Here is a 23,306-nt window from a genome sequence, read left to right on the forward strand (position 1 = left end):
CCAAAATAATTGACCCGTTTCTCTTCTCTTTCCCTTGTCTTGTATATGGAAACCCAGATGGTATTTAATTGTATTTGACAGGTACAAATATTGACTTGTGATTGTTCATAAAGTGATATTGCACAGGCCCTGTGAGTTTACTTCATACCACAGACAGGGACCATGGACATGTTCTACACATGCACACTACAAAACATGGTAGCAATTCTGGACACTAGTAAAAGACTGAAGCGACACTACTTTTGTTTTATTGTATTAAACTCCACAGCATGAAAAACAAAAGTTGATGTTGAAACAGAATACACCTAATATATATGAAAGAAGCGTGTAGTAAGTTTTCTGCCAAAGGCCCAGTTGCTTCATCTTCATGTGAGAAAATTTACCTTATAGCTTATATTGAATCAGACACACGGATGCAGAAACATTTATTTACTATAGGTGGGAAACGGCAAACACAAATCATAATGCATGCAAATGCATCAACTTATTTTTCTGTTCCTTTTAGTTTGTACAGTATACAGAGTGAGTACTGTTACTGTAAATCCACTTTGAGCAACCACCGGATACTTACACGGGGGCCATGTTGTTTCATGGGCCCAGCTTTTCCTCCCTTCCTACCCAGGCCCACGGGAGAAAGCCAGTTCTTTATGGACCAGCAAGCCTATTTAAATGTAGTTATATTTAAAGAAAAGCTTTATGGGGAATCAGCTCTCCCTAACTTTAAATGCAACCCTGCGTCAATGAGTCCCAGATTGCCACCATGGGTAAGGAGCAGCAGAATTGCAAGTGCATTTTAAATAACGATGGGTGGAAAGACGAACGGATATTAATTAATAGTAAATACAAGTTGGATATTAATAGGCAGATTACCATTAGATTTCCTGAAGCACATTTTGGATTCTAAAATTTCAGAGTTTTGGTTCTTTTTACTATCTTGAAGACAAACAATGCGATGCAACTTTGTCTTCCTTTTTTTCCACGGTGAGGTAATTAACAGGTTAACATGAATAACTTTTCTCATTTTTTGTGTTCAAGGTTTTTATTTCATTTGTGAAATGTTGTGTGAAGGTCTTACAACCAGCCTAGTGTAAGTTCTGTAGATTAGGTAAATGTACGGGACTTAAATAACTTGTGACGGTATAATGACATTCTCACATTTGTAAGAGGTGTTAATACATGCAGAAGTCGGCTTGATTGCAGCTTTTAATTAACGTGTGTGTGCGTGCGTGTGAGTGAGACACAGTAAAAGTGCTCTGTGTGTGACCTTTAAAAGTGTGACTTAACTGAATTGTCATCAACATGTCCTTGGAGTGATGCTGACACCTCACCTGCCAACTGTGTGTGTGTGTGTGTGTGTGTGTGTGTGTGTGTGTGTGTGTGTGTGTGTGTGTGTGTGTGCTCGTGCATATGTGACGTCATTCTAGTGTGTCAATGCTTAAATTGGTTTTGAGGCAGAAATGCAGTGATTAAAAATGAGGAGGAATTGGGTGGTGGATCACTGTACAGTGCAGCATGAGATGAATCCTTTATGCTTCTGCTAGTCTGACATACAGTATAGTCTTCACATAATCTCCCCATAAGCATGTCTATATTTAGTGTGACAAACTATCAGAGTGTGGCTTCTTATGCAGTCCGTTTCCCAAATATATTTAACAGTCAGTGCCCTAGTTGAGGTGCTTTTCATGTGAAGTATTCTAGGATTTATAGAAAGACCATTTCCTTAGTTTTATAGTCTACTTTAATGAACAGAAGGCTAATTTAAACTTTGGTCTTGAACCTCTCCCAGCACACCGTGACCTTCCAAATCACTGTTCACCTTAAGGGTTGAATTTGAATGAAGCCAGAGGCTGCATAACCTCAAATGACCTGTAGCAATGTTTCACCTACATGTTAAATAAAACCCATTACTCTTGATGAAAGGGCCTGAGATCTTGTCAGAAATTATGTAACATTTTGGCTTGTGATCAAAAGACTAGGGAGAAGAGAAGATGATGAATAGCAGAAGAGGAGCAGGGAAGGACTGGTGCCACGCTGCAGGCAGAACAAAACGCCTTAGGCTGATTTAATGATTTGAGAAAGACTCTGGTAACAAAGCTCCAGGAAGTTTTCATTTGTCCTAAAAGAAGAAAACTCACTCAAAGTAGGACTGCCCCTGTGGACGTGCTACTATAAAAAAGACAAAGGAGGTTGAACATTTCCGAAAAAGGAGGCATCTCGCACATTCTTCTCTAAGGACTTTGAGCGTGGCTGCATCTTTGAATGTGCCAGCTGAGTGCCTTCTCCTTATCATAATTAGGCATGTACCCACTGTAACTGATGCAGTGCAAAGGAATTGGGTTTAATGCACTTGGCTCACATCAAATATTCATGAAATGCAAGGCTTTGTGACTGCCGATCCAACGAGTAAATGAAACGGAGTGTGACTGGTTATAGACCCTATAAGACAGAGAATGTACAGCAGGTAAACGAGGAAACGTAGATCCATAAATTTTTTTAAAAACAATTTTGTTTCTGTGGAACTCCATACTGAACCAAACAATGGAGTGCTTCAGATTTTAATTGAAATGACCAGTGTCTTAAAGAGTGTAATGCAAGGGAAACTGCAGCATCAGTGCAAGTGTTGTAGTTTCAGATATTTCGGAGGATCAGTTGTGAAGAGCACCTTTTTGCAAAAAAATGGCGGTTTTGTTCATGTAATGTCAAGATTTATTTGTTTTTGCACTAAATAAATAATATCATGATGATTTATTTAAATCTGCCCTACTTGAAAATTGTACATTGTAGCTTCCTGCTATTTTAGTGAATACAGACCTGTATTATCCAGTGTTATTCGGATTCTGTACATGTAAAACCTTAAATAGTAAACTACTTTTTCGCTCACTGCCAAAACATTAAGGATTTGTTAGATCAGACTCACCTATATACATTTTATTGTTCAGTGGTTCTTACATTACATACTGGAGGTTTGTGAAAATTATTACTTTAGAGAGAGGCCTAAGATCAGTTAATAGGGCAGATATGATATATGATATGCCAGCAGCTAATAAAATGTGTAGTAAATTAATGGCTCTAAAATTTCAGCATTTAGTAAAATTTTGAGTGATATGAGAGGAGAACCGATGTGTTGTTGGAGTTAAGTTGTGGAATAAACTCTGGGATGACTTGAAGATATGTGACTCACTTGTTAGGTATAAAACAATAGGCTAATAAGTACAATGTAATCGAGATTAGAGATGGGTGATTAGGTTAGTTTGGTGGGGCTTATTAATTGCTGATTAACTGATTAGAAATTCAGCTGTCTGAATATTGATATTGAGAAGAGTAGGAAAGAATACGCAGTAGCTTCTACCTAAACCTTTTTGCTCTAAGCATCATACTGTGTGTGTGTGTGTGTGTGTGTGTGTGTGTGTGCGCGCGCGCAGGGAAAAGTGTAAATTCATATGAATTTTCTTTTGCTTTCGACCAAATAAACAAGTCTAAGTCTCACTTGAGTGTAAAATTTTAATTGGTATTTGTAGTGGAGAATTTTATTTTTGGCCAATACTGGCAGTTTTACATAAATTTTGAGTTTGTGTACTTTTACCACCTCTGCAGACAGTGCATCACATTTGACTGGGTATGGGGCTGTGTAGCTGCAGACTGCTCAGTGTCCATGCTCTGACCCTGTGCTGAGTACAGGTGGGAAGTCTCAATGTTAAAATGGGATGCACCTCAGAATGGATAAGCCTTTCAGTTTCCGCATGGGGGTCCTGTGTTCACACAGGGCCTTGCAGTCTCATGCCCAACAGGCACTGGTGGGTCATTTATCCGTGCTTAAAAAGGAACAATTAGAATGAGCTTTCAACTTACCAGGATAAAAGGATTGTTCACCCCATTCATCCGACTTTCACTTAGGACATTTCTTTAAAGAATACCTTTGGGAAAATATAGGTGGATCACAACCCCTGACCTAAAAGCTAATAAAGTAACTAATAATGTAAGTAAAGAACTAAGTAACCAGTAAAGACACCGCTGCACTGGGTGGCATATTCTTTCACTTCTATGAACATAGACACTCTTGTTACCTTAAAAGTTACTGTTATACAAACTGTGCACTAACCATGTTCAATCAAGAGATGTTTAAAGATTACAGTGACCAGGGGAAGTTGGGGCTCCACACCACAGACAGGGTAGGGACTGAGAAACAGGCTTTTCTGAAATTTGTTGAAAAGAAAGAAAAATACTGTCTATAATGAAACAAAGTAACAAAATATTAATTCTGGCTTTATCCTTTATAGCTCAGATATTGCATGGCTGTGTTTTATTGTTATTCATAGTTGGATTGGGTCCAGCATTAGGGGATTCTTTCCAAGTGGAACCAACCATACTACAATATGATTTGCTCATGGTGTGGCATGTGTTCTTTTAATACTTAGTGACATGTGATATGAAATAGGAAGGGAAAGCAGCAGCACGAGTGTGTATCTGACTTCATATTTTTGGTTGTAAATTATGGGAGTGTTTCAGCAGTAGGGCGAGAGTGATTTATCGGTGGAAGCGCTGTGCCAGTTAAAATCTGTTAAGGAGTAGGGGAGTGGGAGGATGAGAGCGGCATGCTAATGATGCTGCCACTGTTTCTTACCATGCATGACTCACCCTCAATATGGGGGAGCTAACATCCACTGTGTGGGTAGCAGCGCACACACACACACAGACGCATGTCTTGACATAGGTGCAGATGAACAAAAAGTGGGAATGGGGTTGACTTCAAAGTACAAGAAAGTGGACTCAACCAGACCAGCGTATTCCTGATAATGTGTCAAGTACAACATGGGTTTGGTTTGTAGCTTAGTGTGCTGGCTTCTGTGTTATTGATTGGTTGAAACATGGAAAATTATAACAGCCAAGTAGTCTCCTCTCAATGAATATGTGAGATAGTCACAACATCTCAGAGAATCGTTCTTTTGTTTTCTGGTTTTCAAAGGTTAGAACACATGCCAAATTTGTGGAACTCACTTGGTAATTGGCTTTTACAGAACCAATGTGGGACATACAGTAATTGCACCTGCTTTCTCCTCCTCACACTTTTACTCTTTGTCTCTCTCACAAACACAATCCTTGAGATGACAGTTGCCATCTGTAGAGTTATTATTACATTTTACAACAGCCTACACGTTGATGTACTAAAGTACTGACACCAAAACTTACTGACAAATCGCTGACAGCTTTTAACGGTGCGTTGCCAGAACAAATCAACTTTGCAAAAGCTACAAAGGACCAAACACAGGCTTTAGCTTTAGCCGCACTACATTTGCTAACAGCTTTTTGAAAGAAAACATAAATTGCAAGGACTGAAAAATTTTTCAGATTTGATCACATTTAAATACCTTACAGATATCAGTAAGTCGTGTACAGTTAGTTACATGATGCTTATTGTTAAGTGAATGTGACTCTGGTTTTCTGATGTTGCGTGAATTCCTTATATGTTTATGTCGCCACAGGCCAACATGCTGTAGCTGTGGGTCCTAAATGGTTTTTCTTCTCTGTTTCAGTAATTGCTCAAATATTGAACTCACACATAGAGTACCAGTAACTGAATGTGCACATGGAAACACATGCTTGACATGAGCAACCATAACCGTTGTGTTTACCAAAGAGGTGTGACACACTATTGGTCCACCTGTAGACAGTGCTGCTGACACTGTGCTGAGGATTTTCCATAAAATGACTTTTAGTAAGTATCAAGCTGGTAAAGAAATGAACGCAATGTTTTCGAGCTGTTCTGGATGGCTAGGGGTTTCAAAGACACCAGTCCAAGCACAGTTCATTTGGGACACACAAGATTGAGAGGCTTTGTGCCCCTCTCTGATTTGTTTCTGTTCCCAGCAGCAGGTGTAATAAAACCCTGATATTTAGATAAAGCAAGCCCATCTCTGCTGAGACATTCTTACGTTTTATTTTTTACACTAGATTTCTGAGAAATACAGAAGCCGAGAACAACAATAGATGCAGTTATCTTTTTAATGCCGCTATCTTGTGATACCTTGTTTTCCTGAGGTAAAGAGATAATTTTCCATCTTATCAGGAGTTAACTGCTTAAGAAAAAACTGTTCTGGGTTTCCATACATAACTTTAGCAATAATTTTGATTGTTAAGAATCTCATTTTCCTGGTCAAGTATAAGCCTGCAGTTTTGCAGACTGAAATTAAACATACAAATGTACATGTAAGACACATTCAGTTTTTGCCTTCTCTGTTAGTTTTGGTGTTTGTGTGCAGCCATAAACAATTAGGCAGCTACACAAGACTGGGTACACAGTCAATTAAATACATGAGATGATGTGGCTAATCAGAAAAAAGCTGGAACATTATTAATTCTAAGATATAATTAGCCTATGAGTCATAGAAATATTTAAACTATTTAGTCTAATATATTGTTCTGTTGAACTCTGCTTTAGCAGTTCAGTCGGCATAGTTATTAACATAATGTACAATAGGAGGCACCTGCTGACATTCAAGCTTTTAACATAAAGTTTTCTTTGTAAACAAACATGACACTAAATTTGCCTTTTTTACTTCTTTGTATTTCAGTGTGTATTTTGATTTGAAGGAATTTAATGTAACATCGTGTTTCTTACCTTTTTTTAGGGGTAGGGCTAAAAATCTGCACTCATGTTTTAAAACTCGTACAATGAGACAGCTGCCGCCTGCTTTCTCTCCCAACTGCTGTTATTTCTAATTTTGCCCTAAATGACTTCCTTGCTTTTGCAGCCTTTCCATTTTATTCAAATGACAGTGTCCCAAACTAAATCAGTTTTGCTTACTAATATTTCATCCTCACCCTTCTGTTTCCCTCTGCCTCCCCCAGCAGTTGAACCGGTAAATTGAATCTAAGAGAATCTTTGTTGTTAATATTCGACAATGGTAATGCCATTTTCAGGTGTGAATACTCAAGTGAGGAAATAATCTTCCACTTCTGTACTTCAGAGGTTTTTTTGTCATTTTATATTGGATTGAAATTTATACGAAGGAAGAAAAAAACCCTCCAAAATAAAAAAAAAAAGGCAAAATGGAATCAAATACAAACCCAGCAATTGTACGACAATCTGCTGAAATGTATTGCCTGTATCTTTCGTAGTGTTTTTCTTTTGCAAGATAAGATATATATTTTCCACTAGAGTTATCTTTGACTTACTGGCGAGGACTTTATCCCCAACACGGATTTCAAAGGAATATGGTCATTTTTCCTTCTTGAGATTGCAGACACATTAGAAATGTTGGGTTTTGCAGTTAAAAAAGTATTTCTGTTGAGGTCTTGGGGCCATATTGATATAAAATCAGCTTTGCCTAGCTCCTGATGCACTGCAGACTAATTTCCATGAGAGTATCCATCACAGATAATAGTGACCCAATGGCTTTATTACGTTTATACACACACACACACACACACACACACACACACACACACACACACACACACACACGCGCACACATACGCACGCAGGATGTTTAAGCAGATTGTTAGTTTCCCTTTTCCCCTATTTTTACAATGCCCACACAAGGGTGACTTGTCTAATTGGAAGACAAAAAAAAAAAAAATCCCACCACAAACTCTTCTCCTGCAAAGCACTGCCTTTGTTTACTCTGTTAACAAAGCTCTAAACAAACTGCCCCCAAAAGCATGCAAATTAGTGTTGTTCCTTAAAGATAAAAACAGTATTTAGGCAAGTTAGTTGTTGGGAACTCATGACCGTGTTCATTAAGTGGCGTTGTGTTCCTTATAAGACAATACAGTGTACCCTCTGGCAAATATTACTAATAAGACAGAAAATGGCATGAGAGAATGGGCTTAATGTGTGTGAAAAGACAGAGACACACCCACGTGGCATGGGTGCTCATCACTCAGTAAAGTCTGTCTTCTGTGACTCTGGAAATAGAGTATAATTTAACTTGGGGGCCATTTCATTGTTCCCTTTAAGCTTCTTACCTCTAAAATATTCATATTTCAGGCCAGGGAGGAAGAAATCTGTGACGGCAGCCGACAGAGGTGAGAGAGAGAAGAAAGAGGATAGCAAACAAGAGAGGTAGAGAGAAAGAGGAACTGACAGAGTGAGAAAAAGGAGCAATGAAATAAATGAAAGAGAGACTCAGAGAGGAGGGGGAGAGGTGAGAGATGCAGAGAACAGGAAGAAACACTTTAACTGATGTTCTCATATAAACAACTTCCTCCTCTTTCTCTTTGAAATATTTCATGGCTGACATGTCCAACAAAAGACAAAGCCATTTTCCAGCAGTGGCTGAGGTGGAACCACAAGGCGAGAGCAGACAGAGCAGACTGTGCAAGAAAGACACAATCATAATTATAACCCAGGTGTCACCGAAAGTCATTTTATACTGATCTCCTGACATACTCGTGCTATTAGGTGCCACCTGGCCAAGAGGCAGCTATTTATTGGACAGGTTAATTTAAAGACATTATAAAACTATACATAGTTAATACATGGATTTTGCTAAACATGCAGCCAGTCCCAAATAGTCAGGCATAAGATACGGTACAAAACCTTTTTTCAGCTCAAAGGATATTTGAGGATATATTAATGTCTTTACAAACATGTTGCCCCAGAATAGTTGTAGAGATATTTACTCTTTTAATACCAGTTAATCATTAATTAACCAGCGTCGATAATCAGTCAAATCACATCAAAGACAGTGACTTCTTCAGATAATTGAGTTACATCTCTGAATATTTATTGATCTAATAACTTATAACTAGATGAATGTTGGTTGAATAATTATTCAAATAAGGTTACAATGAATGAAATGGAAATATTATAGCACTTAATGATTACCAAATTACTAAAAGCAAAAATAGACACAAAAATACTGTAAAAACAAAAGTGTGTTGGGATGCAGTCCTGAGCTGAAGACTTTTTAAAATATTATGTCTCTCAGAGGAAAAATGCCTACTTTTTCTGTCTGGAAGAGAAATTATTTGAAAATACATGAGGCTCATTTGATAATTATCTCAGGGTTAGTGTTGGGGTAACTGTGAGCCTGTGCAGGGTCTACCCCACCTCTCACCCTATGACAGTTGGAATAGCCCCTCAGCGACCCCAAACAGGAAAAGTAGTAACCGATAATGGATTTGTGGATGGACGATATTAGTCAAACATCAGGTACACAGAGTATGCACGATGGATACTGAACATGTAGCACAATAAGGGCACTGTCAGTTGGTACAGTAAGACACATGGATGGTTACGTTGGTTTGCATCACGGAAAGGGAGTAAGAGAGTTTCCAATCCATCCCAGAGTCACTGATCTGATATGAGAGGCTTACAGAGAGGTTCTTGGAAAAGAGTGGTTATATTGTAATTTATAGTTTTGAAGTCATGGGTGCTGGATCCACATCCACTTATGTAAAAAGAAAACTGAGCAGTCTTTATGTTGAAAAGGTTGTGTGTTAGTCAGGCTTTCAAGAGAAATGAAAAAAGGTCATTTTGTTGGGTTTACTTGGGATTGTTGGGAATATGTCAGAGTAATACATAAAGTATATACTAAAGTATAGCTTTTGATAATGTTCATATTAATTTATTGTGTCGTGAGAGTTCTAGACATATATACAGGCATGTAAACAGGATGCACCTGACTGTACTCTGAAGTTCTGCTGCAAAGGTTCCGAGTTACTTTGTGAATTTGAGTTTTACGTTTTTGGCTTGTGATAAAGACAAAACATGTTTTCTCTTCATCATTATGGATTGTTGAGTGTAGCTTGATGGACACGGCTTTAAATCATTTTTCTCTTGTATTTAGTAATCACATAGCTTGTTGGGAATCACAAGGCATGCGTGTTGTAGATGTAGTAGAATCCTACATTGGAACCTGGGGTCATCTTGGAAAATGTTAATTGACTGGAGCCTTAGCCTATGTGATCCATCTGCATGACGTTGCATAAGACTCCCAAAGCCAAATAAGAGCTGACACGATTCAAAACAGACTATTCATAGAGCATTGCATTAGTGAGACACCCAGCTCCTCTTAAAGGTAAATAAAAAGTAAACTTCTAAACGAGCACACAAGAAATTATACAGAAGATAAGGCCTTCTGGGTATTCATTATGAAAAGCATGTAAACTCTGTCTGGCTTCTGTTCTCGAGTTGCAAATGTGTAAGCAACGTGGCTTTTTCTCACCACAGAACACAACACAGGAGGTGAGAGCTGAGGCTTTACTGGAGCTATTTTCTAAGAGGAACACGAAAAGGGAAGAAAACACTTGAGGTTGTGACAAGAACCCTAATCTCCTATCCACATCAAGTAGATATGCCCTCTTTATATATCTATATAGATATAGATATAGATATATGTAATATAACTGGCTTTGCTTGTAAATGAGAGAATGAGTGAGGGTAACAAGAGGAGAACAGATGGTCAACAAGCAGACAGAGGGATGGCGTCAGTCAGAGCAAAGATGTAAAATGAAGAAAGAAGCAGTGAGCAGCGGCGTATGTGGGCTGCACAGTAGCCAGGCAGGCTGGGCTGCTGCTCCTGCTGTTTTAAAAGGGAAAGACTGAAAGCTGAATTGATATGCTAATTTGATTGAGAAGGTGTGGGTGGATATAGAGAGGGTTTTAAGCAGTACGAGGGACGGAATGAGGCAACGATAAGAAAAGAGAGAGAAAGAAAGGGAGAGTGGGAGTGAGAGATGTGGTGGAGAGAGGGCAAAGAATGCAGTGAAACAAATGGCTACAAGTGGGAAGAGAGGTGAGCTCAGCGTGGCTTTCTAGGGTTGGAGAGTTCACAGGCAGCTACTTAACAGTTGTCAGTCATCAGACAGTTTGGGAATTTGTTTTACATAACCCTGCATTTCGTGTCTGCCCTGGGGATTTGTGTACAACCGGTGTCATCATCTGACTGGCTCTTTTTGTTGGCCGCTCAGACTTCTTGTGAGTGATAAGATGATACTAGAGATTGGTGTCTCGATCAGTTTGGTGTTATTTCAAAGCATCATCTAAAATCAGGCTGATCAAATGCAGAGGCTTATTTATGTTCGCTCTGCAGCTGCAATCTTAACCTGGAGTCCTCTTTCTCTCGGGGTCCCTACCATCCTCACAGACACATGCATTAGAGCGGAGCAGATATGAGGTTAGATTTTAGTTGAACTACAATGCTCATTAAACATATGTGCAACAGAATTTGATATCAGCCCAGACAGCAGTTTGTCAAACAAGTAGAACTTTGCCACTTCGCCCACTGTCAAGTCGCTGAAGTGATTTTAGCACTGAAGCAGAAAACGTTGAAGGATATGATTTAGTTAAATTAATCATTAGTTCAGCAACCATTAAAGGACTCAGATATGGGTCTGACTAAATCCAGTTGGGACATCCCTATAATTAAGTTACTGTTTATGTGTATCCATTCTTTTATATTCTCTTTAAGCATGAATTATCATTATGATCATACATACAAGTAAACAGGAAGAGCTTAGAGTTGCCTGCAACGTTGTGGTCTTGAGTTGTTTGTATTTTATCAGACACATAGCAGTTCTCATTGGTTGGATTTTGATTGCTGATATTAATGCACTGAGCTGACTGGTTTGAGTTTTAAATATGTATATTAGCACCAATTTTTAATATTTTCCTTAATTTGGTTTTCTCATCAAGGCATAAAATTCCCTGAAAGAATGTGAAGTTAAAAGCATGCTAAACCTCTCATGCTATAATCCAACTCGACAAGTGTGGCAAAAAGTGAAAGATGAGTGTTTGACTGCTAACAGTCAGTCCATCCCGTCAAAGTGCAGACTGTCCTGAAAGTCAGGGTGAAGACATAATCGGAGCAAGCTGTCTCTAAATCCTTGCAATTGTATGAGAAGAAATCATTTTTGATTTAGATCATTGTATTGTATGCACAATAATTTATGCTTTATTTGTTTATATCAAGCAAACAAATAAATTCAGTGAAAAAGAAATATAATCCCTTTGGTGTTTTAAATTACAATACATTTTTGTCTGATTTATAGCCACATGTGCAACCCTTTATCATTTGAGCACATATTTAAATATGATTTAATGATTTTCATGCCATTTTAACACCTTAAGGATGGCTCTCCAATAATCATAAGCTATTTGCATTGAGTTTAGTCATTTTTTTTTTGTCCAAAAGTCTGTGGACATCCAAGCATTATACTTCTGTGTCTTGTTGTACATGTCGTGTCAATATGTTGCTATTGCTGCCTCATCTTTCCACTAGCCATTGGAATCTACTCCTATTAGGGCACAAGACCATCACTGAGGTCTGTCACTGACAGCTGGCATTCCAGTGTATCCTGATGAGTTTGATGCAGTAGTGTATTATCTCTTTATACAGTAACTCTGTCTTATTGATTCTCAGAAACAGCCGGGACCAGAGGGTACACTAAGTACAGTTGTCATTCAGGAAAGGAGACTTCATGTCGGGGTTCACAACGGCTGGTGTTTCCTCGACAAGCCCCAAGTGGTGGTAGTGGAGCCCCTAGCCTCAGGGGCCAGAGGCCGAGCAGACAGCACCTCCAAACACAGCACCTTCAAGGACAGGTGAGCTGAACAAACACATGCACTGTAGATAGTGAAGCTTTTACTGTAGGTTGGAGGAGGTGGTAGATAATTCTGTTTTCAAACTAAATTCACAGATGTGCAAAGTGAGCTGTCTTTCTTATGGTATTTCATCATCTTCTCCACAAACAGGACCTTTTGCTGATTGAAAGTTTATCCAGTAAAGTCAGCAAAACTGGATTTCTGAAAAATAAATTGTCAGTAATTTCTTTTTTGTACAATACTACTTGGGAGTTGTCTGAAAAAAGTGAAACACTTAGTTGTATCTTCTTCTTCCCTGGTGTCTGTATTTTTGTTTTTATTTCTTCCTACTTTCTTACAACTTCTGTGCTGTGTGTCTTGTAGGGGTCGGGCGACTTGATTACAAAAATACATCGATAAACGAAATGTGCGTCGACGCATCACAAGTTGGGCTAGAAATCAATGGCCCACAACGATTCTGTACTTTTTGCTGCACTTAATGCCCTAACTGTTCAGCCTAATGTGCCACAGGTTCCGGTGGACACTCAGACAGTCACAGACCCAAAGCAGGCAGGACCCTGTAGCTGTCAGCAGAGTCCCGATCAGCAGCAGTCAGAGGAGGTCAGGGAATAGTGATTGATTTATTGCTCATTCTTCTTAATTGTTATGATATTATGTTACATATTATATTATAATATATTAATTGAAAAACATAAAAGAACTTAATGGGGAAAAAAGTAGTTTAATTGATTAATCGAAAAGACTATTGATAGATTAATCAACAAAAAATAGAATCTTTAGGTGCAGCCCTGATTTTGTGTCCAAGTAGCGGTTTAAAAGCAGTTATTTTGTGATAGTGTGTGTGAGGACAGGAAATGCACTCACTTAAGGTAACGATCCATTACGCTGCCACAAGATTGGGTGGTTGTTACATACAGTTGTCCTTCGATGGGACTAAATTAAACTGGACCTGGTTTGAAAATGGCTCACCACAGCCTCTCCATGTTTGCTGATTTCATTATGTCACATTGCACAGGTGGCAAATTAAAGCAAAGTACTGCATTGGATTCTGCACAGGCCATGAGGCATCACTAAAAGATTTGGTGAATATAAAAAGTGTGTATCGTATTGTATGGCCTTCATGGTAATCACATACCATTTCAGTGGTTCTGTACCTGTGCTCTGCACATTAACGGAGAAGTTGAATCTGATCTAATAAATGCACAAACCAATTTTTCCTCCCCAAAGGTGTTTCTGAAACACTAACTCAAGGTTTCAGTTTATTCTGACTATCGATCCAGTCCAAGCACACTTTCTTCCCCTAAATTAAAAATGGATAAACATTTCTGCTTTAAACGATGAAGACTACTGTGTAAGATAAAATGAGGATTTAAAAACACATGAATAATGCCGATTGGTCATGTGTTGCTACAGTATATCTGACCTACTTAACAAGGTCAATGTACAGTAGCTACTTTCATCTCTCGTAAAAAAAAGCCATGAAACATCTAAAACTAATTTAACATTTTAAGCAATTTATCATTTGATTCATAGATCATAGGTTATCTGTCCATCAAATTACATCTTTTTCAAGTGATGATGGATGCAGACATATTAAAAAAAGTATACCCTCTTTAAAAGCTGGCAGGTTATTACACTCAATCACAATTTAAATCTTGGAGGAACAAATACATTATGTTTTTAAATTGTTTGTGGCTTTGTAAGTTGTATATTGACCTTGCTCAAATGCTTGATAATGCTTGATGAGGCCTCCCATGTCGTAACCCAATCCCAGCCTCATAATTTACACCCTCTCCCACACTATACCCTTATCAAATAGCCTTGCAATACATTTCAGAGGGTGCTCGCGCTTCATAGCCAATCAAGGACATGTGGCTCATGCTGCTTTTGACCCTGGATTTTATTGAGACACCATGACACTCAATGGTGAACTTGTCAGAGTGGATGTGCTAAAGTGAGGTCAGGATATTCTGTCTTAGATCAACACTAAAACATTTTTATAATGGATGCTTTTAGCGGGTGAGATGCTGAACAGACCCAGGTACCACATCCAGAAAATGTAGCCTAGATTATGTTGGATGAAATTTTCACCCTTGCATGATGCAACGCAAAGTGATAGTAAATCTAATGTTTATTTCATGTATGTCAAATGTCCATTTAAATTGGTATAATTTCAAGGGGTTCCATTTATTAATACAGTATTAAAACACACCTCTTATTTTATTAAGCTAGGAGTAACCACAAATTCAGGTTTTCATTGTTGGGATCTTGGTGGGTTATTGTATTTTACGGCTGGATCAGTATTGGCTGCATCATGTTCTGATTCCCTCTCTGCTGTGGGTACACCAGCTGTCACAAATCATTGGGGGTATGTCCTAGCATAACAGTTTTTAGCAAGCAAACCGCTGACCAGCACAAGTAAACAACAGCTATCAGTTTCAGCTAATGAGTTGTCCGGCGGCATCAGTGAGGCGCTGAGCAGAACTACTTTGGGTTAAAAATGTTTGGTGTCTGTTTCAGTGACACTCTGCAAGGTGATGAACAGAGGCTGTTTCAATTCTGCCACAATGGATACAAACGAACACCTTTCTCTGCAGGGATTATGTAAAATTCCTCAAAACAATTCTGCACAATGTCACAAGAAATCAATGTCACAAGATATCAAGTATACCTGTGATATAGGCTTTATTTTCAGTTTCATTTAGTGGACTTTTAGAATGAAACGGTGAAGAAAAAGTTTGAAGTGAAAGACTCTTAGTGAGGCTCTTGACTATTGTAAAAAAAAAAATATTTAGCATTTTAACATACTGGTATAAATATTTGTGTATCTAAATGATAATTCTGATATGGGTATTTGCCCTAAATTTCAATAAATCATGCCTTAATGTTGTCCACCATACGAGGTGTCAGGAAATGTGTTTGTGCTGATCATACTTTTTGCAGGACACCTAAATGATTGAAATTATAATTGTGCACACACACAAACACACACACTGACAGTGTGTTTTATGTTATTCTTTCATGCCTTCCTGTTATTGTGATGGCATTTTTTAGTTGTGATCAGGTGGGATTTTTTTTATAGATTACCAACATAATTATGTATAGGATTTTTAAATAAAAGTATAAGTTCATCTATGAAATAAATGTATGCTGTAAAACTCAACAGATGGTCTACAGTTATTGATGATTCCAAGTTTCACCATTTAACTTAATCAAAATGTATTGTGTATGAGACCCGAGCTGATGTGTGGATGATTATATTGCTGTCTCTAACATGGGAAAGCAAAAACATGCAAATGCATAATCAGCACAATCACACTGTAGTCTGTGCTTAATTACCGTCTTATAAGAATAACAATAGCTGTCATCATCATCCAAATAATGGGCAAATAACATGACACTGTGCTGTATGTTCTGCCCTGTTTTGTAGAAAGCACTTGTATAAAAGCAGGTTCAGTATGGTAACAACAGTGTAGGCAATAATTATGATGTTTGCCTTTTTTGAAAGCTGCCAGTTTGTCTTGCTTGTGCTATGCCCAGTGCTTCCAGACAGCAGAGTCTGAGGGGAAAAAAAAGAGAGAAAACAAAATCTGAAGTTGTCGCCTGTTCTCTAGAGAGTTGACAAAATGAAAAACGAAGCGGCGCTCAGCCCCACCTCTGAACGCCAGGGCTCCACAGTATGCTCCCACCTATGGTGTGTGCAAACGGCGAATGACGAATACCATTTTAGCGAGGCAGCGTTATTTTCTGTAGTAATATCCTTACCACAGACGTGTGTACCATCAGGTGTCTTTCACTTCATCATATCTGTGTGCGTCTTTACTCTCTTCTCAGCTCTGCAACATCAGCCCTCCCTCAGGTTCTGTGCCTTCGCAGCAGCTTAGAGCTCAAGCTGACCAATCACGAGACTTTGGCAATTGTCTTCCAGTTGGAATATGTCTTCTCTGCTCCCATTGGGCGTGAGAGTGTGGTAAGATGGATGAGCAAACACACACACACATACACACAGTAGTTCTTATCCAGCTTCTCAGTAAAATGAGGATTAACTGTGAAGTTTTATTACTCCAACATGTCTTCACAATAATGGATGCAGAAAGACACACACACGCGCGCACACACACACACACACACACACAGAAAACCTGCTGTCCGCTCTTCATCCTGCCTTCTGTTTTTTCATCACTTCTCCCTTAATCCATCTCTTGCCATTGTTTCCCTGAGGAAATTACTGAGGCCATCCTTGGACATAAGTTCTCTGAAAACAAACAGAGTTGAAGGTAGTATGGATAGAAGGATGGAAATATGACACTCAAGTTAGAACCCAGAAGAGAAAAGATCCAATCATGATGTTCTGACCAAAACTAGGAGCTTGCTTCTTATCTTCACTGTTTACCCACATATTTAGTCATGTGGAGGTTTTGCTTACATTTTGAGTCTTTCTGTGAGAGAACCTTCCTACTGAAGTTCCACAAAGAGCTCACCAAGGTTTTGTGAGTAATTTTTTTTCTCCCAGTATATTTCTCCCCAGTATATTCTTGACCACACCATCATCTTCTGGCTGTGCCCAGAATAAAATCCAAGTCCTTAAAGGAAGCATTTAGTTACTTTGGTTTCATCTTGGGAAGTAATTACCAGATGACCTGAGACCAGATATGAAACATATTTGTTTCCTAAGGCTTATTACTAAGTTGCCCATTGTTTTAATACATTTAAAATATATATTCTAAATATATTAGGCATGTGTTAGTTTGCCCTTTGGTTGTAAGCTGGATGTTAGTACTGTATGTGCATGTACTCTAACTTATATTATATGCTTTTGATTTTCTTTGTTTCATACAGCTTTTGTTTTTGGGGTGATTTTATAATATTGATGCTTTCATGCTGATGTAAGGCACCTTGGGTTGCCATTGTGTGTGAAAGGTGCTTCATAAATAAAATTGATTTGACTTGACTAAACTTAAATGCCAGGGTCCAAAGATTGAGGGTGTCGTGCATTGTGCAGATTGTAAACCCCCTGAGGCAAAGTTGTGATTTGTGATGCTGGGCTATAAAAATAAAATTGACTTGACTTGATGCCAGGATTCAAAATGGTGCCTGGGTGATAGGTGACATCTTTAACTCAGTCTATGGGCATCACTCACCTTATTCCTTACAGAAAAACTTACCGCATAGATCTACCGTACAACCACCTCTGCCACTGCTGAAATGGAGCTTGGCTGGGCACATTTTTTTCAGGATTGTTGAAGGGCTTTCTGTGAAATGCAGCAATTTAAACATGTCATCCCAGGTGACCTACAATTGTGCTTTCTGTTAGTTTTCCTAAAGTGGTGCTGTGGGGGAAAATGGAAACTAAATTGCACTATCAAATTCCTAAATTGTGCACAGTAAATCCAGAGCATGAATTAATGAATATCAGATTACTAAATTGAGAGTATGAATCTATTCACACAGCTGACTAAATCGAGAGCTTCATTTTGTAATGTGTGTGCACAATTTAGTTTGTTTTTGTCCCTTTCTTTTTTGTCCCTCCCCTCTTGGGCCCCATGTGTCTCTGTGAGATGATGCTACAAGATTTTTTAACTTTTTGTATAATGAGTAAATTTAGTATTAAAAGTAATGTGGTCATTATAAATTCCTATGAAGATAAACTTGCAGATAACAGATGTTGTATAAAATATATCTGTTTTTTTTATATACTGTATTTAAAATGTATCAACCCAGAAAAATCATTCATTACCAGTCTGATTCTACTACAAACAGAAGTTAATATCCTTCAGATGTGGAGCTCTGTCAGTGCGGGTACCTGGGTTCAATACCACTGATGAAAAAATACAGTTTACCGTACTGGATATTGAAAAGGATAATAAGTTTTGTGTTACTTTAAACTAAATATGTCAGGTTTCTCAAAGGCAAAGTTGAATAATGTGTCGACCATATTAGCTGTACAGCAGCCAGAACTTTACCTTAGTCATTTTGCCTGAAATTATTGAAGCTATGGTTTTAAAGTGGGAAATAATAAAAATATATATAAACGATAAGCTGAGCAGGCAAGAAGTTCTCACTTCTTTCAGTTTTAATATGTGGTGTTGGGCACATTTTGGCCAGTTCTCTAAAAGTACAAAGTGTAACCTTTGTAAAACTGTTAGAATTTTGACATAGTCTTCTCTGAGTTTCCAGTTGAAATGCGCCAAACCATTATGTCGATTTGTTGACGCAACAGACAAACTGAAAGCTGAATAAGTAGGTAATTTATTGTTTAGTTCTAATTTGGTCATTAATTTGGTCTCCCAGAGATACTTCAATAACTCTTGTGTAATGATGTAAATGGCCTTTCAAAGACGTGCCAAAAGCTTTTGTAGCCATGCTGAGTTTAAAATCTAATTGATAAACCAGGAAAAAACATCCCATTTCAATACAGCAGCTTCATATTTCCATAAAGCATTGTCATTTTGTTCAGTTCTATTTGAATTTGAAGTCCTGCCATTCCTTACCTCTGCCTATGAGTATTACATAGACCAGTAGCTGGCCCCTGTTGCAGACCAGCACAGTCAACAAACCCCCGGGGGAAGTAATTTCCAGATTCAAGCTGCACCACTTAACAAATGCTCATGGCATGGAAAACCACAGAAAGACTGTGGTAATTATGTGAGTGGGTGAGCCTGCAACACTTAATGCATGCCAAGGCTGGGCGCTCATTGTGTTACTGTGTGTTGTCCTTTATACAAGCAGGGGTCACCAGATCACCAATTAAAAGCGGCAGAAAAACAACCAGCCACTCAGTTATTAGAGCACCATGGAACATTTGCATTTACGTATTAATTCTCTCATTTTTACCTCTGCAGCCACTCGACAGTCAATCACCGTGCTGTAAATGGACAGTTTCTCCCCGTTTTTACCATGGATGAGTGATAATTCCACAGACTTGTTGACACATAATGGATATTGTTTGGAGAACAATCACAGAGGAGATTGTTTAAGAGCATGAAACTCTGCTGTTGTGTAGCTCACCATTTTTGTTTCATGCAGTTTGTCCTAGTAACTCTGCTTTACTGCTCAATCTTTTATGAAGGAAAAAGCCAAAGACTATAATTTTCACAACTGAGGGGCTTCATGTCTGTTATTTGAAAGCTGCAGTAAACACCACTCATGGTAAGACACACAAATGCAGGCAATTATTCAAATTGCTTTAAATGGTTATGGCACCAGTGTCCTCCACCCCAATTTCTTCATTTGGTGTTTTCTTTATTCATTTATTATTTATTTTGCACAAGTGTTTAAGTTGTTATTTTTAGAGTTTGAGACTTTGAAAAAAGAAAAACAAAGAAAGACGGAAGAGGTGACTTTGAGTCTTGCTAGTGACTTTGTCAACACCTGAGGTTGATGGAAATGACATTGTGTGTATTTGATCACAAGCAACTGGACAAATTAAAAATTTGACCCACTGATGGTACTAGAAGAAAAGTCAGGCAGACCCCAAAGTGATGACAGTTGACACGGAATGGGGACATAAATGTCTGTCCCACATTTTAAAGCAATTTCTCCAGCAGTCAAAATCACAAATCTCTATGCCCTGTTGGCTCTAGATGAAATGTGGATCAGATGTGATGTTTCCTCTTGTGCCACCAGTGGGACAAAGTTTTCTTTTATTTACAGTGTCAACACCTAATTAGCATATTGCCAGGGATTCTCAACAAAGGACGAATCCTGTCCATTTTGGACACTCTGTGTACTTTCTAATTACAGCTACCAGCCCTGGTCCAAAATATCAACATTACACAAAATATTTCTACCTTTCATAGACAGATTGTCAAACATTAGAGAGGTAGGGATATATTATTGAAGAAAAGTCATCCAAGTTGTCAGTTTTTTTAATCAACCAGCTTATGTTTGTCTACACCAGCCTAGAATAGCTTGGCAAAAACTGAGAACAGAAACTGAAAAACTGGCAAAACTCGCCTACCACACTCTACTTCACCACCTTCGCCGTCTCTGGCATGAATGTTTGACAAGGTGAGAGATATGTAGCAGGTGGAGAGTTATTTCTGTCTGTGTCGGCGTGGAGTGTGTGTGCGTCTTTGGGCTGATGTGTGCATATGTTATTTTCTGAGTGTTAATCCAGAGCTCAGTTTGTCTTTGGTGTTGAGTGATAAGGGATTGATAAGAGTTGCCCTAGGAAGACTGCAGTGGCCATGGCAGCCTTAATCTCACCCAGCCACCGTCTTGCAAATGGCTCCTGAATTATCAAACGACTGCTGAAACTTCAGTCTGAATCCAGTGTGATGGGACAGTTTGCATGTCCCTGCAGTGTCACAAACTGTCAGAGATGTGATGTTTTAAGGCGGTATATATATGTTGAGCTACGATGTGCCTTCAGGGCAGGCAGTTGATAGCAGTTCACACCACTTGTGAACCACAAATTTTCACGTCTCTTTACCAACACAGCTGCCTCTAGGACTTTTTAGACCCATGTGAAACTTTGCTGATCCCAAAATCAATCAACTTGCTTTAAATGGATTTTAAAGCCACTCGTAGCTTTACGCAATGTAATTATATTCTTGGAAATTCCCTGTACATAATCATGGCACAAAAACATCAATACTTTAAATATGGCTATCGACAGCAGTATCTGTATACTTGCACCTTAAGTTTTAAGGCTGGCATCTCATTTGGAATTATCGTATTTAAGATACCACTTTATCGACTCCAGGGTGGAGAAGTTGTGTTAAATTAGCAAATGAAAAAGACCAGTTAAAGCTACAGAAGAGGCTGCAGGAGAGAGAAATAAGCAGAGCAACACCATAAATCAAAATTACAAAGACATATAAAGATACATGGAGTAAAACAGAGTAAACACTGCACACTACAATAACATAGGTATATGTACTGTACTGTGCATTTTACAACTCCAATTCCCAAAGAAGTTGGGAGGATTTGTAAAATGTAAATAAAAACAGAATGCAATGATTTGCAAATCTCATCAACATATTTTATTCACAATAGAACATAAACAACAAATCAGATGTTCAAACTGAGAAATTTAACTCTTTTGTGGAAAATATTAGCTCATTTTGAATTTGATGGCAGCAACACATCTCAAAAAAGTTGGAAGAGGGGCAAAAAAAGCATTTGACAGCTAATTAAGTAAATTGGCAACAGGTCAGTAACATGACTGGGTATAAAAGGAGCATTTCATAGAGGCAGAGAACAAAAACTTGGAACAATTTCAGAAAAAATGCTACTTAATATTATTGTAAAATTGCTAAGACTTTGCCATCTTTGGGTCTTCAGGCAGCACTGCATTAAAAACAGGCATGATTCTTTACTTGACATAACTGCATGGGCTCAGGAACACATCCAAAAACCACAGTTCACTCTCTGCAATCCACAAATGTAAGTTAAAGCAGTTTCATGCAAAGAAGAACACAATCCATAAACCTTCTCCGGGCCAAAGCGCATTTAAAATGGTCTGAGGCCAAATGGAAAACTGTTCTATGGTCAGATGAATAAATATTTGAAATTGTTTTTGGAAACCTTGGACTCCGTGTGCTGTGGACTAAAGAAGAGAGGGACATTCCAAAAGTGCATGGAGGTTTTAGAGCAACATATACTCACCCTGTTGTAACTTTATTTTGAGATGAAATGTTAACATTTCTCAGTTTTAACATCTGATGCGTTGCTTATGTTCTATTGTGAATAAAATATGGGTTGATGAGATTTGCAACTCACTGCATTCTGTTTTTATTCACATTTTACTCATTGTCCCAACTTTATAAAAAATATCTTTCTGCTTCTTGCTTCAGAAAATCTTTCAGTTATTCAGACCTGTTATCTGGTTGCTTGTATTACAGAAATAGTAGTCTTAATTAACGTGCTTTTCCAAAACTCCAAAATTACATCTCAACTGAAAAACTTCTCCAGATGATGCCACACAGAGAACTTCTTTAGCTAGAAGTAGAGACGTGTTTTAATACATGGAAGCAGGGAAATTTAGTATTAATATCAATCAAGAAAAACTATAAGAAATTGTGAATTGCTCTCTTTAAGTGCCAGAGTTTGAGGGACTGAAAGCATGTGAAAGATCAGTTCTCACATAAATACTGTAAAAAGTAAACATTGCATTTGGAATAGTTGTTTTACAGGTCTTTCGTCTCGGAGTAAAACTCAGGCTCAGATTGAGGTTGAACTTCAAGTATTGGAAGATGGTTTAATAACATGTAACATACATATACTGTTATATATGTATGCATATGCATAAAGGATATAATGTAGAACAATAAAATAGCATAGAGTGATAAGTAGAGATATGTAATCTTAGGATACTAATGAGCAACACGTGATACTGCTATTCTGAGCTTTATAATGGTGTAAAAATGCTTTGCCTCTGATTTTGTACTCTACCACTAGATGGTGCTGTGTGGTGCAAGTTGACAGAGCACCGTCCGTTTGAATGGGTGTAGTTTCCCTCACTCTTGTTCTTTCCTCTGATTAAATAGAATTATGTCTTTTGATGTATTCTGGGTTGTGTAAGGTGGGGCAGGGGAAAAAAAAAAAGAGTAAAACAATTTTGTCAAAATCCCTTCTCTCTTGAAAATATCACCACTGCAATACATAGGCAATCACCCAGTGCTCTGAGACTCCTTACATGTCTCATCTGTGCTGTGTTGAAAAGCTAGTCTGCTTCTTATTGTAAGACAAAAGTGAGGATGGCCTCCTTTAACAAAATTGCATTGCCCTCATTGCCTTTGGTTATGAAGAAAGA

The 23,306-nt window shown here is 38.3% G+C and overlaps 1 protein-coding gene across 3 annotated transcripts in view; it reads left to right on the forward strand.

Moving 5' to 3' along the window:
* nphp4 (nephronophthisis 4) overlaps positions 1–23,306 on the forward strand; it is a 138,237-nt gene that overhangs the window by 33,370 nt on the left and 81,561 nt on the right. For all 3 annotated transcript variants that reach the window (XM_067525908.1, XM_067525905.1, XM_067525907.1), the window contains 2 exons: positions 12,366–12,547; positions 16,382–16,517. In XM_067525908.1, the coding sequence (XP_067382009.1) occupies positions 12,366–12,547; positions 16,382–16,517 (318 nt within the window). The remainder of the gene's footprint in view (positions 1–12,365; positions 12,548–16,381; positions 16,518–23,306) is intronic.

Source organism: Channa argus, chromosome 13, assembly GCF_033026475.1.
Source record: "Channa argus isolate prfri chromosome 13, Channa argus male v1.0, whole genome shotgun sequence".
NCBI classification, from domain to species: Eukaryota; Metazoa; Chordata; class Actinopteri; order Anabantiformes; family Channidae; genus Channa; species Channa argus.